At 41.6% G+C, this 17296-nt stretch overlaps 1 protein-coding gene across 2 annotated transcripts in view; it reads right to left on the bottom strand.

Moving 5' to 3' along the window:
• The window catches only part of SMARCC1 (SWI/SNF related, matrix associated, actin dependent regulator of chromatin subfamily c member 1), a 216417-nt gene that overhangs the window by 162549 nt on the left and 36572 nt on the right, over positions 1-17296 (bottom strand). For both annotated transcript variants that reach the window (XM_053600509.1, XM_053600510.1), the window contains exons 3-5: positions 11161-11246; positions 4185-4266; positions 1932-2024 (exon numbers count right to left, since the gene is read on the bottom strand). In XM_053600509.1, coding sequence (XP_053456484.1) covers positions 1932-2024; positions 4185-4266; positions 11161-11246 — 261 coding nt within the window. The remainder of the gene's footprint in view (positions 1-1931; positions 2025-4184; positions 4267-11160; positions 11247-17296) is intronic.

Raw genomic sequence — 17296 nt, forward strand, 5'->3', positions numbered from 1 at the left:
AAAGCTAGATACCATATCATGGGTTTGATTAAAGTTTAGCCACATGTAATCATAAACCTACATGTATTATTATAAATACCCAAAGTCTAAGCCTAAGATGAAACAGGAGGAAGAAGATTAAGATGGCAGAAAAGATCAAAAGCTGTGGCTCACTTATATAACACTAGGACTTTGGGAGGCAAGGAAGGAAGATCATTTGAGGACAAAAGTTTGAGATGAACCAGGGTAACCAACCTCCTCTCTACAAAAGAACAGAAAAATGAGCTGGGTTTGGTGGCTGATGCCTACAGTCATGCCTACTGAGAAAGCCGTGGCACTACTATCATTAGAGCCCAAGAATTCAAGGCGGCAGTCAGCTATCACGCCATTGCACTCAAGCCTGGGCAACAGAGCTACACCCTGTCTCTAAAAACAAACAGCCAGGCGTGGTAGCTCGCACAGCAAACCCTAGCACTCTGGGAAGCTGAGGCAGGTGGATTACTTGAACTCCAAAGTTCAAGATAAGCTTGGGCAAAAGCAAGACCCCATCTCTTTTAAAAAAAAAAAAAAGTGCAGGGCGGCGCCTGTGGCTCAGTGAGCAGGGCGCCAGCCCCATATGCCGAGGGTGGCGGGTTCAAACCCAGCCCCGGCCAAACGCAACAAAAAAAAAAATAGCCGGGCGTTGTGGTGGGCGCCTGTAGTCCCAGCTACTCGGGAGGCTGAGGCAGGAGAATCGCCTAAGCCCAGGAGTTGGAGGTTGCTGTGAGCTGTTTGATGCCACGGCACTCTACCGAGGGCAATAAAGTGAAACTCTGTCTCTACAAAAAAAAAAAAAAAAGTGCTGGGCATTGTGGCAGGCACCTGTAGACCCAGCTACTCGAGAGGCTGACGCAAGAGGATCGTTTGAAACTAAGAGATTGAGGTTGCTGTGAGCTATGATGCCATGGCTCTCTATTTGCGGCAACAAAGTGAGACTCTGTCTCAAATAAATGAATGAATGAATAAATAAAAACAAACAAAAAAGTCAGCACACACTACTATACATGAATAACACAAAGTAAGCTTATAGGAAAGGTATATTTTCTCAATGACATAAATAAGATACATGTTATTAAAGGGTGTACAGGACTGCTTATAATATTTGATCTCTTCCTATCAACAATTATGTCACCAACTTCCTGACTTTGGAACTTCTGTAATATAAAGTTCTCTGATACAGAATACACTGCCATCTAAGCATATGTCACAATATGACTATGACAAATTCATACCAATAACTATAAAATGCTACTATAGGCTAAAAACTAGAGGTGAATAGACAGAAAAAATACTGGTACTTTAAGAGAAAATTTTCTTTTTTTTTAGAGACAGAGTCTCAGTTTGTCGCCCTCGGTAGAGTGCCGTGGTGTCACAGCAACCTCAAGCTCCTGGGCTTAGGCAATTCTCTTGTCTCAGCCTCCCGAGAAGCTGGGACTACAGGCACTCACCACAGTGCCTGGCTATTTTTTTGTTGCAGTTTGGCTGGGGGCGGGTTTGAACCCACCACCCTCGGTATATGGGGCTGGCACCCTACTTACTGAGCCATAGGGGCCACCCCAAAAAAAAAAAAAATTTTTTTTTTTTTTTTTTTGAGACAGAGTCTCATTTTATCACCCTTGGGGGTGTACCGTGGCATCACAGTTCACAGCAACCTCCAACTCCTGGGCTTAGGCAATTCCCTTGCCACAGTCTCCCAAGTAGCTGGGACTACAGCGCCACCACAGCGCCCAGCTACTTTTTTTTGTTGTTGTTGTAGTTTGGCCCTCGGCGCCCTACCCATTGAGCCACAGGCGCCACCCAAGAAAATTTTCTTTTAATGCAAACATATGGTTCTTTTATGCAGATATATGGTTGTGGTTAACATTTATTAAAGGCTTACTTTTATACATTTCTGAAGTGATTGTGGGTATTACCTGATGTCGTTTGACGATATCTTTCAATTTGCTAGCCAATTTCAGATCAATGTCTGGAATGAGGTAGATGTTGGGTCTGATCAGACAATTGTTCTAAGAAAGAAAAAAACAGACTTTCAAATTATCTTGATTTTGAAATAATGTCACAATTTATGTCTTACCCTAATGCCAAAAGTTGGCATTCAAGGCTGTTCTTAAAAGAACAAGTACTATCATGAAGAATCTAAGTCTTATCTCAAGATAACAAACATCTAGGCATTCAGCAAGCCACTTAAAACCACCCTCTACAGTTGGTTACATCTGGACAAAAATGTTGAGAATCATGACAAAGACTTTCAGCAACTTTTTCATCATCTTAACAGTCTAATCTAATGTGCTACAGCTTTTGAATGGGAGGAATTATAGCTCCTCTTCTCATCTCTAATCTTTTTTTTTAGAGACAGAGTCTCACTTTGTTACCCTGGGTAGAGTGCTGTGGCATCACAGCTCATAGCAACCTCCAGCTCTTGGGCTTAGGCAATTCTCTTGCCTCAGTCTCCCGAGTAGCTGGGACTACAGGCACTCACCATAACGCACGGCTATTTTTTTAACTGCAGCTGGCCGGGGCAGGGGCTGGGTTCAAATTGGCCACCCTCAATATATGGGGCTGGACCCTACTCACTTGAGCCACAGGTGCCACCCTCATTTCTAATCTTAAAAAGGGAAAAGAGGGCAGGCACAATGGCTCATGCCTATAACCCTAGTAATTTGAGAGGCTGAAGTAGAAATATCACTTGAGACCAGGAGTTGACAACCAGCCTGGATAACACAGACAATACAGTGAGACACTGTCACAAAAATAATCAATTGAATTAAATTAGCCAAGTGTGGTGGCACATGTCAGTAGTCCCAGTTACTCACAAGGCTAAGACAGAAGGATCTCCTGCGTCCAGGAGTTTGAGGCTACAGTAAGTTCTGATGATGGCCATTGTACTCCAACCCAGTGAGACTCTATCTCAAAAAAAGAAAAAAACATGGGAGGCTGAGGCTGGTGGAATGCCTAAGCTCACAGGTTCAAGACCAGCCTGAGCAAGAGCAAGACCCTGTCTCTAAAAATAGCCAGGCATTGTGGTGGGTGCCTGTAGTCCCACCTATTCGGGAGGGTGAGGCAAGAGAATCCCTTAAACCCAAGAGTTTGAGGTTGCTGTGAGCTATAACCCCATGGCACTCTACTGAGTGTGACAAAGTGACTCTGTCTCAAAAAGAAGGAGAGGGAGGGCAACCAGGGAGGATAGGGGAGAGGAAGGGAAAGGAAGAGAAGGAGAGGGGGAGGGGAAGGGGAGGGGAAGAAGGAAAAGGAAAAAACAAACAAAAATGCCCTGAAAACAAACATACCAGCACTAACAGAACATATGTATTAATTCTCCAAACTACAACCAAAACTCAACAAATAAAACATAATCAATTATTTCCCTAGTTAAGAGTCTGTGGGGCCAGGCTCAGTGGCTCACCCCTGTGATTCTATCACTCTGGGAGGCCAAGGCCAGTGGATTGCTTGAACTCATGGGTTTGAGACCAGCCTGAGCCAGAGCTGGACCCCATCTCTACTAAAAATGCCCAAAAAACTGAGGCAAGATGATCCCTTGAGGCCAAGAGTTTGAGGTTGCTGTGAGCTTTGAAAAAAAGACTGTGGGGCACAAAAAAACAAATCAAAACAACAATAACAAAGAGTCTATGGGACAAACTACTTTCATGCATTAAGTTAATGATAATACCTAGTTAATGAATTTTTGCCACCTATCTTTCCCCAGCAAGGTTAACTCAGTGATCATTATAAATTACTAAGCCATAAAAATATTAGGAAATATAAAGAAGAAAATTAAGCATTATCTTTTCCACATTACAATCTAGTTAAGGAAATAACATTTATACTTATGGCACAATCATGAAACAAACCTAAAGAAAATACCTATATAATCAAGTGACCAATAGGGTAAAGAATGCTTATACTAAATAAAATAAGAGTGATTCAAATAACAAATTAGGTAAAATTAATAAAGCAAATTATCACAAATTATTTCACCATAAATTTAAAATCAATAATCTTAAAATGCCAAGATCAGTCATAGCTATAATCCCTAAACCCTCATAAAAAATAACAAAGCAATCTCAGAATATTTTCTTCCTTCCTTCTGACAATCTACTAAAGCTAATCTTAGAGCTAAAAATATGCCAACATAAACATATTAATAATAAACTAAGTTTCCAAGTTACCTGTACCAATGTTTTCTCAATATTCATAAACATTTCAACATTACGATCCATTCGGGATGGATTCTGTAGATCAAATCTCCGCCTAAAAGAAAAAAATATCACAAGCTATTTTGTCTCCCACCTTAAACACGGTGAAATTTGGTTTCAGAATTCAAAACAAATGAGTTAGAATGATTTAGAAATTAAAATAGCACTGTGCAAATTGTGTGAGGGTATTCTCTCTGTAATCTAAGAACACATGGTTATCAACCCTGCATAAAAAAGATAACATTAAGATCCACTACAATCAAAATGAAGTACTAATAATTCCATTAAGTCTCCCATTTTCCTAAGGTATTTTGTATCTTATATAAAAGTATTCCACAGCTCCATAGGCAGGGAACTACCATACTACAAGTATCAAGAAACTTTGTCAACTATTATGTTTTTTTGAGACAGAGTCTCACTTTGTCACCCTTGATAGAGTGCTACGGCATCATACCTCACAACCACCTCAAACTCTTGGGCTCAAGTGATCCTCTTGCTCAGAGTCCAAGTAGCTGGGATTATAGGCACCTGCAATAACACCCAGCTATTTTTATGAAGGTGTACGGTTTTCTTTTTTTTTTTCAATATTAAATCATAGCCCATATGATCATGGGGCATCAATCACTAGCTTCACAGACCGAGAGTGTACGGTTTTCTGCACGCCAGAAAGGTAGCTTTGTCTCATATGTCATGCTCCTTGAGGTACGAGAACCTAAGATGGGAAAATTCCATTCTCGGTCGTAATTCCTCCCTGCTTGCTAAAACAGCAGAGATGCAAGGGTTAATTCCTCCCTGCTTGCTGAAAAGGCCTTGAGAAATGATTCCCGCCAAGTCATAGCTGGAGATTTTAGCACCTGTCTAGAGCTGAACTGTTACTCTTCATTCCCTAACTTCAAATTACACAAAAGTTTCATTTAACCTGTTAGGGAGGTGGGCGAACAGAAAACAGACAGCCTGGTGTTCTTATAGCTTATCTTTAAGTTAAATGCTCCAGACTTAGAAATGACGTGTATGTGCTCTGTAACATTTATGCTGAGGAGAAATTTTTACAGCAGTCTATTGATGCTTTTGTTCTTTATTCTTACTTATTCTTATCTGATGAGTTTGGATGTATAATACAGTGAATAAAGATGTACAATCGCTATAGGCCTGAGCGAGCCTCAGTCTTCCCTTAATAAATCATTCTGTCTGCAGTGATACTCTGTGTCATTGATTGGGCTGGTGGACAGCAACATTTTTACAACTGGTCTCAAACTCCTGAACTCAGGTAATCCACCCACCTCAGCCTGTCATAGTGCTAGGATTATAGGTGTGAGCCACAACACCCGGCCTTTTACTAAAAATCACTTGAGCCCAGGAACTGGAGAGCAGCATAGGCAATTGCAAGACCTCCATCTCTAAATAAAAGAAAGAAAGAAACAAAGGAAAGAAAAAGAAAGAGAGAGAGACACACACATGGGTGGATAAGAGAAATGGGGGAAGAGAGAGGAAGGTGAAGGGAGGGAGGGAGGAAGGGAGGGAGGGGAGGAAGTGGAGGGGAAGGAAAGTGAAGGGAGGGAGGGAAAGAAACTTAGCCTGGTGTAGTGGCATAGGCCTACACTCCCAGATACTCAGAAGGGGAGGGGAGGGGAAGAAAAGATCATCATTAATTTTCTTAGTTGTGATAATGGTTATATTACTAGACTTTTTAAAGTTCTATTTCAGAAATAAATACAAAATATTCACAGTTAACCTCTGAACAACACAGATCTGAACTGTGCGGGTCCAGTTACATGAGGATATCCTATCTCTGCTACCTTTGAGACACCAAGAACATCATTCTGCTGAACATAAAGACAGCCAAAATTAACACCTTTATGATAATTCACTTCCACTTAATGATAAAAATATATTTTCTCACCCTTATAATTTTTTTTTTTTTTGAGGTAGAGTCTCAAGCTGTCACCTGGGTACAGTGCCATGGCATCACAGCTCATAGCAATCTCAAACTCGGACTTAAGCAAGCAACCTCAAACTCTTGGGCTTAAGCAATTCTCTTGCCTCAGCCTCCCAAGTAGCTAAGACTACAGGTGCCCACCATAATGCACCAAGCTATTTTGTTGTTGCTGTTGCAGTTGTCATTGTTGTTTTTAGCTGGCCAGGGCTAGGTTCGAACCCACCGCTGGTACCCTACCCACAGAGCTATGGGCAGTGCCCTTTATAATTTCTTAGTAACATTTTCTCTAGCATATTTTATTATAATAGAATACAGTACATAATGCAAAATAATGCGGTAAATGCCTATTTATCAGTAAGGGCATCGGGTCAACAGTAAGCTTATTAGTCATTAGATTTTGAAGGAATCAAAAGTTATACATGAATTTTCGAATGTGCAGAGGGTAGGTATTCCTAACCCCAATGTTGTCCAAGGGTCAACTTTATAGATAAAATGACATAAAGTAGAAGATTCATGATGGTAAATGGTGATTCATTGTATTATTCTCTCTACATTCATTCATTCATGGAAATGATCTTGTGTGGCACACTCTGCTTTTAAACGTTAACCACAAGAGTTTGAGGTTGCTGTGAGCTGTGACGCTACAGCACTCTACTGAGGGCAACATAGTGAGACTCTGTCTCAAACAACAACAAAAAACAGTTATATTTGTGGCAGGGCATGGTGTTCATACTATGTTCCCCACACACTGGAAGGCCAAGATGAGAACACTGCTTGAAGCCAGGACTTTGAGACTAGTCTAGACGACACAGCAAGACCCTGTCTCCACAAAAAAAAAATTTATTTGAAAAATTAGGCAAGTACATGGTATGCACCTGTAGCCCCAGCTACTCAGGAGACTGAGGCAGGAGGAGCACCTGAGCCCAGGAGTTTGAGGTTGCTGTGAGCTATTTACCAGTGGACTCTGGCTAGGGCAACAGAGCAAGACTCTGTTTTAAAAAAAAAAGGGGGGGGGGGTGATTTGAAAACGTTCTTTGAAATAATGGACCATAGATTATCAAAGAGCTCACAGGAACCACTGCAATCTAGACCAATGCTGCCAGTAAAACTTTTGGTGAGATAAAAATGTTCTGTATCTGTACTGTCCGCTGTAACAGCCACTAGCCACGTATGACTGCAGAGCTCTGGAATTGTATCTAGTGCCCAGAAGTCTGAGGTTACACTGAACTGTGAATGTGCCACTGTACTCCAGCCTGGGCTAGAGATCAAGACTCTATCTCTGAAATTAAGATAAAATAAAATAAAAATAAGTAAACAGCTATATTTTCCATAATAAGACTAAAATGGACAGATATAAACTTTCCTGAATTGATAATATGCTATGAAAACAAAATAGGTATTTAAAATACATGGATAGGCTTGGCCCCCCCAGCACAGTAGTTATAGCACCGGCCACGTGCACAGAGGCTGGCAGGTTCGAATCTGGCCTGGGCCAGCTAAACAACGACAACTGCAACAAAAAAATAACTGGGCATTGTGGGGGTACCTACTTGGGAGCCTGAGGCAAGAGAATCGCTTAAGCCCAAGAGCACATAAATAACTAAACTATAACTACCAAACTTCAAGCAAATGAACTTGATTCCCCCCACTTGAGCCTGAAATGGCTCTGATCACCTTTGAGAAGGTCTGAACCATCATCATTAAACATTCACTAATCCTAGAAAAAAAACTCACAACAGAACAAACTTTTTAACTTGATCAGGTCCCATGTATTTATTTTTATTGTTGATGTGATGGCCATTATGGTCTTCTTCATAAATTCTTTCCCTAGGCTCGGCACCTATAGTTCAGCAGCTAGAGCCCCAGCCACATAACACCAGAGCTGGCGAGTTTCAATCCAGCCCAGGCCTGCCAAACAACGACAACTATAACAAAAACATAGCCAGGTGTTGTGGCGAATGCCTATAGTCCCAGCTACTTGGGAGGCTGAGGCAAGAGAATTGCTTAAGACCAAGAGTTGGAGGTTGCTATGAGCTGTGACGTCACAGCACTCTACTGAGGGCGACATAGGGACACTCGGTCTTAAAAAATAAATAAATAAATAAATAAATAAATTCGTTCCCTGGGCCAGTGTAAGAGTTTTCACAAATTTTCTTCTAGGATTTTTACAGTTTCATATTGAAAGACCTATCTATAACTCTGACTTTAACCTTACAAAAGCAAACTTTGTAACCAAAAACATATATGCCCCCGCAATAATCTGAAACGTAAAGGAAAGAAAGAAATAGCACTACAAAAGACAGGTGCTATTTCCACTACCGGCCCAGGCAAAGATCTGTACTACTAAGAGCCACATTCCTTTCACCCATGTCCTGAAGACAGCAAACTAGATGACTCCTTTGAAGGCCTACCTAACTAGAACGACTATCTACCAGATTCATACAAGGTCTGCCATTTAAGTTCTCAAACTTGCCACCATGCACGTAACACAGCAGCACCATACAAACAACTCAGTAAGGTTTCATAACCTTGGTATATCAATGTCCCTAAGCTATGCTTATGTTGAAGTGTGGCAGTGTCTTGCTGAATGGCGTTCATTATTGCTATTGCATTTCTTTTTTTAATGTGCTATACCAGGAATGTTACAGCTTGAATCAGAGCAAGGAGCAAACATTTGTAAATTTGTTAAATTTGACAAGAGTAAAAGTGAAATCAGGGACATATTTGTCTAAGTTTATAGGGATAAGCCATGAAGAAAACAGCAGGGTACAAATGTTTTCCTGAGGGGAAACAAAGCATCACTGATGAAGCAAGGTCAGGGTGGCAAACAAGAATAGAACTGGCAAAAACATTGTAAAAATTTGTTGAGTTGTGTGTCAAAATCTTTCGCTGACTGTGAGAAGCATAGCAGAGCAACTAAACATCAACAGAAAAACAGTTGGAAAAATCTTAACTGAAAATCTTGGCATGATGGCTCCGAACGCATATCTCAGTGGTTATGGCACCAGCCACATACACCAGGGCTGGCGAGTTCAAACCTGGCCCAAGCCTGCTAAACAACAATGACAAGTACAACAACAACAAAATAGTCAGATTGTGGCGGGCACCTGTAGTCCCAGCTACTTGGGAGACTAAGGCACAAGAATTGCTTGAGCCCAAGAGTTTGAGGTTGCTGTGAGCTGCGATGCTAGGGCACTCTACTGAGGGTGACATCTACAGAATGAGACTCTGTCTCCAAAAAAAAAAAAAAGAAAGAAAAAAAGAAAACAAAAAAAGAAAAGAGAATCTTGGCATGAGAAAAGTATGTGCAAAAATAGTCCCTGAAAAAAAAAAAAAAAAATAGTCCCCGAAGCACTCATGGATAAACAAAAGCAAAGAGTCACTTTGCGAGGCCTTTTACAGAGACAAGATGATGTCTTGGTACATATTATCACTGGTGATGAAATATGGGTAACCAATATGACTCTGAAACAAAGCATTGAAGTGCACAATGAATGAACGGGTCAATTCTCCACAACCAAAAAAGTTCTGTCAGTCCAAATAGAGTCAAAACGATGTTGCTGGCCAGGCGTGGTAATTCATGTCTATAATCCTAGCACTCTGGGAGGCCTAGGCAGGAGGATCCCTTGAGCTCAGGAGCTCAAGACAAGCCTGAGCAAGAGAAAGACCCCATCTAAAATTAGCCAGGAGGGCACCTATAGTTCCAGCTACTCATGAGGCTGAGAAAGGACAATCGCTTGAGGCCAGGAGTTTCAATTACTGTGAGCAAGGCTTATGCCATGGCATTGTAGCCCGGGCAAACAGCCATACTCCATCTCCAAAAAACAAAACAAAACAAACAAAAACCAACAATGTTGCTAACCTTTTTTGATATCAGAGCAATCAATCAATATGAATTTGTAACAACTGGACAAAGAGTTTACCAAGTTTATTATTTGGAAATGGGAAATGCTGAAAAGGCTGTGTGAAAAATGTTAGATGAAGTTGTTTGACCAACAACTCATGGCTCTTGTGTCACAATGATGCATCAACTCACCCAGCAGTGTCTATGAGGGAGTTTTTAGCCAGTAAACAAATGATTATATCGGAACACCTTCCCTACTCACCTGATCTGGCCCCTAGTGACTTCTTTGGTTATCCAAAGGGAAATATTGAATCCAAAGATAAGGGAAATATTGAAAGGAAGACATTTTGATGACACTCAGAACATCCATGGTAATACAATGACAGCTCTGATGGTCATTCCAGAAAGAATTCCAAAACTGTTTTGAAAGGTGTATTAGTTAAAAGCTGGTGTTAGTTAAGAGTTAAGAGTTTCCCAGGTGGCTCACTGAGTAGGGCTCCAGCCCCACATACCCAGCGTGGCGGGTTCCAACCCCGCCCCAGCCAAACTGCAACAAAAAATAGCCAGGCGTTGTGGCAGGTGCCTGTAGTCCCAGCTAATCAGGAAGCTGAAGCAAGAGAATCACTTGGACCCAAGAGTTTGAGGTTGCTGTGAGCTGTGATGACACTGCAGTCTACCAAGGGCAACAAAGTGAGACCCTGTCTCTAAAAAGAAAAACAAACAACAACAAAAAAAAGAGTTAAAGAGCTTCCCAAGGGAAGTATTTTGAAGGTGACCACAGTGATATTCAGCAATGACATATGTAGAACTTTTTCTAACATGAGTTTACAAACTTAATTATCAGACCTTGTACATGATGCAAATCACAAGTTTCATTATATATTTTTATATTTAATGGTGACCCTTATCTTCTAACTTGATAATATACACCTGTTATAATATGTAATCATATAAGAAATAATCTGCCTAATAAATGCTGTATTTTAATATTTTTCTTGGTTATAGGAACAAAGTAAATTGCTCTTGATAAAACACAACCTACTTTATTCTTAACTCATAATGTGCTTAGAGAATTCTCTAACATCACACACAAAAAAGGATTTAAAAGGATTTAAAATTAAATAACTTAAACATCACATAAAATCATGGAAATAAATACAAAAACTTACCATCCCTGCTCATTTTTATACTTGTAAGCAGCTCCAAGAATGTGACACAAGGTGCCACCAGCTTTGAAATCCATGAAACATTTTGCCTAAAATGATGCAAATAAGAAAAATAAAAGTTGCAACAAAGTTACATCTGAATTTCAAGTTTTATAAAATCAAAGACGGAAACAACTACTAATTTACTAATCTAAATAAATACTTTTTGGCCTATTGAGGTGGCTCATGCCTATCATCCCAGCACTCTGGAAGGGCAGGCGATGGATTGCCTGAGCTCAGGAGTTCAAGACTAGCCTGGGCAAGAATGAGACCTCATCTCTACTGAAAATAAAAAACTAGCTGGACAAAGTGGTGGGTGCTTATAGTCCCTGTTACTCAGCAGGCTGAGGCAGGAGGATCATTTGAGCCCCAGAGTTTGAGAATGCTGAGAGCTAAGCTGCCACCATGACAATTTAGCCTCAGGCAACGAAGTGAGACTCTGCCTCCCACCTTCTCCCCCCCAAAAAATACTTTTTTTTTGAGACAGAGTCTCAAGCTGTCACTCTGGGTGGAGTGCCGTGGCATCACAGTTCACAGCAACCTCCAATTCCTGGGCTCAAGCGATTCTCCTGCCTCTGCCTCCCAAGTAGCTAGGACTACAGGCACCCGCCACAACGCCCGGCTATATTTTGGTTGCAGCCACTATTGTTGTTTAGCGGGCCTGGGCTGGATTCAAACCTGCCAGCTCAGATGTATGTGGCTGGCGCCTTAGCCGCTTGAGCCACAGGCACCAAGCCAAAAATACACTTTCTTGAATTAACTGAGGTATAATGAAATTTATGTACAAGTGGATTATAAAATCTCCCTCCCCCCACTTTTTTCTTGAAAAATTTTTTTTATTTTATTTTTTGCAGTTTTTGGCCGGGGCTAGGATTGAACCTGCCACCCCCGGTATGTGGGGCCAGCGACCTACTCCTTGAGCTACAGGTGCTGCCTCCCCTTCCCTTCTTTTTATAGGAAATATGGTCTCATTCTGTCATCCAGGTTGGAGTGCAGTGGTGCAATCATAGATCACTACAGCCTCAAACCTCTAGGCTCACTTAATTCTCTCATCATATCCTCCTGAGTAGCTGAAACAACAATTGTGATTCAGCATGCCAAGCTAATTTTTTTCTCACTTTTTTAGAGGATAAAGTTTTACAACGCTGCCTACACTGGTCTCTAACTCCTGGAGTCAAGCTATTCTCCTGCCTCAACACTTCTAAATAGAAAAAATATTCCATTTTTATAACCCATTAACTATTACCTCTTTGAGTAAGTAGTCTGAAAATAGCAAGATTTACAAAAGATAAACCAAAATGACTCAAAAGTAAATACTAGTGAACCAAAGAATGATATACTACTACAAATTCCACTGATACATTTAAAATTTGATTTTCAGAATGTTTAAAATTCTAACTATGCATAATAGTCAACAATTTTCCCGTAGAATAAGAAACATCAGTATACCAGATTTTTCCCCATTGAAGTTTTTTTTCTTTTTTTGAGATAGAGTCTCAAGCTGTCGCCCTGGGTAGAGTGCCGTAGTGTCACAGTTCACAGCAACCTCCAACTCTTGTGCTTAAGCAATTCTCTTGCCTCAGCTTCCCCAGTAGCTGGGACTACAGGCATCTGCCAAAATGCTCAGCTACTTTTTGGGTGCAGTTGTCATTGTTGTTTCGCAGGCTCAGGCGGGGCTCGAACCCGCCACCTTTGGTGTATGTGGCTGGTGCCCTACTCACTGAGCTACAGGCGCCAAGCCAGATCATTGTTATTATACTTTTTTTTTTTTTTTTGGAGACAGAGCCTCAAGCTGTTGCCCTGGGTAGAGTTCCGTGGCATCACAACTCACAGCAACCTCAAACACTGGGGCTCAAGCGATTCTCCTGCCTCCGCCTCCCAAGTAGCTGGGAGGGAGTATAGGCGCCTGCCACAAAACCTGTCTGTTTTTTGGTTGCAGCTGTGATTGTTGTTTGGCGGGCCTGGGCTGGATTTGAACCTGCCAGCTCAGGTGTATGCGGCTGGTGCCTTAGCCGCTGGAGCCACAGGCGCCAAAATTGTTATTATACTATTTTAATGAACACTATGAAATTGTATAACTATATTAACCACAATTTAAAAGTAATTTGTGCTTCATGAATTATAAAAATACGCTCAAATTAAATCAAATGTTGAGTCATTCCATATTATGGAATTAAAAACTTAATATAAACTGTGCATCAAACAGACTAAATAAGATGCAACAGAACCAGTTACAGTGGCTCACGCCTATAATCCCACTGCTTTGGAAGGCTGACATGCAAGGGTCACTTGAGGCTAGGAGCTCAAGATCACCCTGAACAACACAGCAAAACTCCTATCTACAAAAGATTCTTTTTTGTTTTTGAGACAGAGCCTCAAGCTGTCGCCCTGGTTAGAATGCTGTAACATCACAGCTCACAGTAACCTCAAACTTCTGGGCTCAAGCGATTCTCCTGCCTCCACCTCCCAAGTAGCTGGGCTGGGACTACAGGCGCCCGCCACAATGCCTGGCTATTTTTTGTTGCAGCCATCATTGTTGTTTGGTGGGCCTGGGCTGGATTCGAACCCACCAGCTCAGGTGTATGTGGCTGGCACCTTAGCCACTTGAGCTACAGGTGCTGAGCCCAAAAAATTGTCTTTAAAGTCAGATGGGGCTCAGCGCCCATAGCTCAGTGGTTACAGTGCCAGCCACATACACTGGGGGCTTGTGGGTTCAAGCCCAGCTCGGGCCTGCTAAACAACAACAACTACAATTAAAAAAAAAATAGCCAGGCATTGTGGCAGGTGCCTGTAGTCCCAGCTACTTGGGAGGCTGAAGCAATAGAATCACTTAAACCCAAGAGTTGGAGGTTGCTATGATCTGTGACACCAGAGCACTCTAAGGAGGGTAAGACATAGTAAGACTGTCTCAAAAAAAAAAAAAAAGTAAATAAATAAATAAAAGTCAGCTGGGATTCCTATAATCCTAGCACTGTGGGACGCTGAGGCAGATGGACAGCCTGAGTTCAGATGTTCAAGACCAGCTCACAAGAGAGCAAAATCTCATCTTTAAAAAACAGCCAGAGAGGGCGGGGGCGCCGGCGCCTATGGCTCAAGTGGCTAGGGTGCCAGCCATATACACCTGAGCTGGCAGGTTCGAATCCAGCCCGGGCCCGCCAAACAACAATCATGGTTGCAACCAAAAATTAGCCAGGCATTGTGACAGGCACCTGTGGTCCCAGCTCCTTGGGAGGCGGAGGCAGGAGACTCGCTTGAGCCCAGGAATTGGAGGTTGCTGTGAGCTGCGATGCCACAGCACTCTATCCAAGGCGACAGCTTGAGGTTCTGTCTCAAGAAAAATAAAAAAATAAAAAACAGCCGGGCACTGTGGCAGGTACCTGTGGTCCCAGCTACTTGGGAGGCTAAGACAAGAGAATTGTTTGAACCCAAGAGTTTGAGGTTGCTGTGAGCTATGATGCCACAAGCACTCTATGAGGGAAATAAAATGAGACTCTGTCACTAAATAAATAAATAGTCAGCTGGGCAAATAGTCCCAGCTACTCAGGAGGTTCTGGTAGAAGAATCATTTAAGTCTAGTAGTTTCAAGGCTGCAGAGAGCTATGATAGCACCAATGCACTTCAGCACCCCAGCTTGGGTAATAGAGCAAGACTATGTCTTAAAAAAAAAAAAAAAATCTTAGAGCTTGCAGAGAAAGAAGGAGGGAGGGGTGGGGAAAGGAAGAACAATGAGGGGGTGGGGTCTTGGCATGTGCCACACCTTTTGAGGACAAGATATGATTGTAAGAGGGTCTTTACCTAACAAATGCAATCAGTGTAACCTGGTTTCTTGTACCCTCAATGAATCCCTAACAATAAATTTTAAAAAAGGCTTGGCGCCTGTGGCTCAAGTGGCTAAGGCGCCAGCCACATACACCTGAGCTGGTGGGTTCGAATCCAGCCCAGACCTGCCAAACAACAATGACGGCTGCAACCAAAAAGCAGCCGGGCATTGTGGCAGGCACCTATAGTCCAGCTACTTAGGAGGTGGAGGCAAGAGAATCGCTTAAGCCCAGGAGTTGGAGGTTGCTGTGAGCTGTGATACCACAGCACTCTACCCAGGGCAACAGCTTGAGGTTCTGTGTCCAAAAAAAAGGGTCTATCTGTGCCAACTCTGGACACAATCAAGAATTAGTTGGATCAATCACATTGTTAAAAAATAGAGGATTAGTTGGAAAGAGTTTAGTACTTCAAACAATTGGTGAATTGCTCAAATAAACTGTGGTAGGTGACACACACACACATACAAAAAAAAAAAACAGTAAAACGGGCTAGGGAAGGGAGAGCTGCTAGAAACAGAGACAAGAGACCTCAGGAACACCTACCATGGTGCTCACTATATCTCCCCTATTCAACCCCTATCCCATCCACCTGCATGATAAAGAGGTTCTTACCTAACACATATTTTGTTGTTCAACTAAAAGAAAAGCTCATGTTACATGAGTAAAAGTAGAATGTTTAATTCTTCTTGATTAGTATTGCTAAACCTGAACAATAAAGGGGCAATAGAGTAGAAAAATTGAGCTTTCCAGACCCAACAAGATGCTGCCAAGTGTAAGTATCTGAAGGGCTGCATACTCCAAATAGAGACTCTGGGACCCAAGGTCAGCTCTAACAAGCTACTTCAACTCCCAGCTGTGTGACCCAATTGCTTTTAATAAACTGTTCTAACTTTGGCTAACAAACTTTGAGATTTAATCTATTCTTACTTTGGGTATATGTAAGTAGCTTCAGCCTACAAAAAAATCTACTGTAATACTTAAAAGCACTTTATATGTGTGCTGTTGGGTTCTTATTTCTGTATTCTTATTCACTGAAGACAAGATAGTGCTATAACTAAGGATAGTGGGTGTGTTTATCGGTGTACCTGTATTTACTGCCAAATTTAGGTCTACTTACAAAGAAATGACTATGCCAGAAAATGGATATAAAGAAGTAAATACAAAACCATAGGATTGAATGCACTCAAGAAACCAAGACAGGAAATCTCAACTCTATCCTCATACCTTGAAAATGGTTTGGAAGGGTGGCACCTGTGGCTCAGTCGGTAAGGCGCCGGCCCCATATACTGAGGGTGGCGGGTTCAAGGCCAGCCCCAGCTACTCGGGAGGCTGAGGCAAGAGAATCGCTTAAGCCCAGGAGTTGGAGGTTGCTGTGAGCTGTGTGATGCCATGGCATTCTACTGAGGGCCATAAAGTAAGACTCTGTCTCTACAAAAAAAATAAATAAATAAATAGAAAAATGGTTTGGAAAAAAACCCATCACCTAGATTCTAGACCCCTTTTGCTTTGATCATAGTTTACTGCCACCTCCAACTCCTCAAGCAATCCTCTTTCCCAAGCCTTCTTCAGTAACTGGGACTACAGGGGCATACCACCACAGCCAGTTAATTTTTCTTATTTTTTTTGTAGATAAAGGATCTCACTGTGTTGCCTAGGCTGGTCTCGAACTTCAGGCCCCAAGCAATCCTCCTACCTTAGACTTCTACACTGCTGGGATTACATGCATGAACCACTGCACCCAGCCCTCCAGAACACTTTTACCTCACAAAAATGAAAAACAAATATTCCATAAATTTATTTATGTATTTCATTTTAGTCTTATAAGTACCACCTCTAATCATAGGTTAAGTACTGCAGTAATAGTCTTATTTTCAGAGATGACAGTAAGTATTAGCATTGCTACCAATTACTGAGAACTTAACATAAGGCCCTGTTCATACATTATATCTCATTTATGCCTCACAACAATCCTATTAAGTTGACTCTTTTTAACACAGTTTTACCAGCAACATGGCAGACTAAATGACCACAAAACATTACCACTAACACACCTAGAAATGTGGGATAAATTAACACTTTATTTTAAATGAGATGATTTCCTAACAAGAGCAAATCCTCAGGAGACAAAAATCAAGGAGGAGAGGAGAAAAACAACTAAAACTCAAACCAGTAATCTTGAGAGGTGAAAATTACAACCCCATCTATAAGGTCACAGGGGGGAAACAAGGAGGTGACTAAATAGACAATTAGTATAAACTCTGATAACATAAAGGTGAGAATTT

Source organism: Nycticebus coucang, chromosome 8, assembly GCF_027406575.1.
Source record: "Nycticebus coucang isolate mNycCou1 chromosome 8, mNycCou1.pri, whole genome shotgun sequence".
NCBI classification, from domain to species: Eukaryota; Metazoa; Chordata; class Mammalia; order Primates; family Lorisidae; genus Nycticebus; species Nycticebus coucang.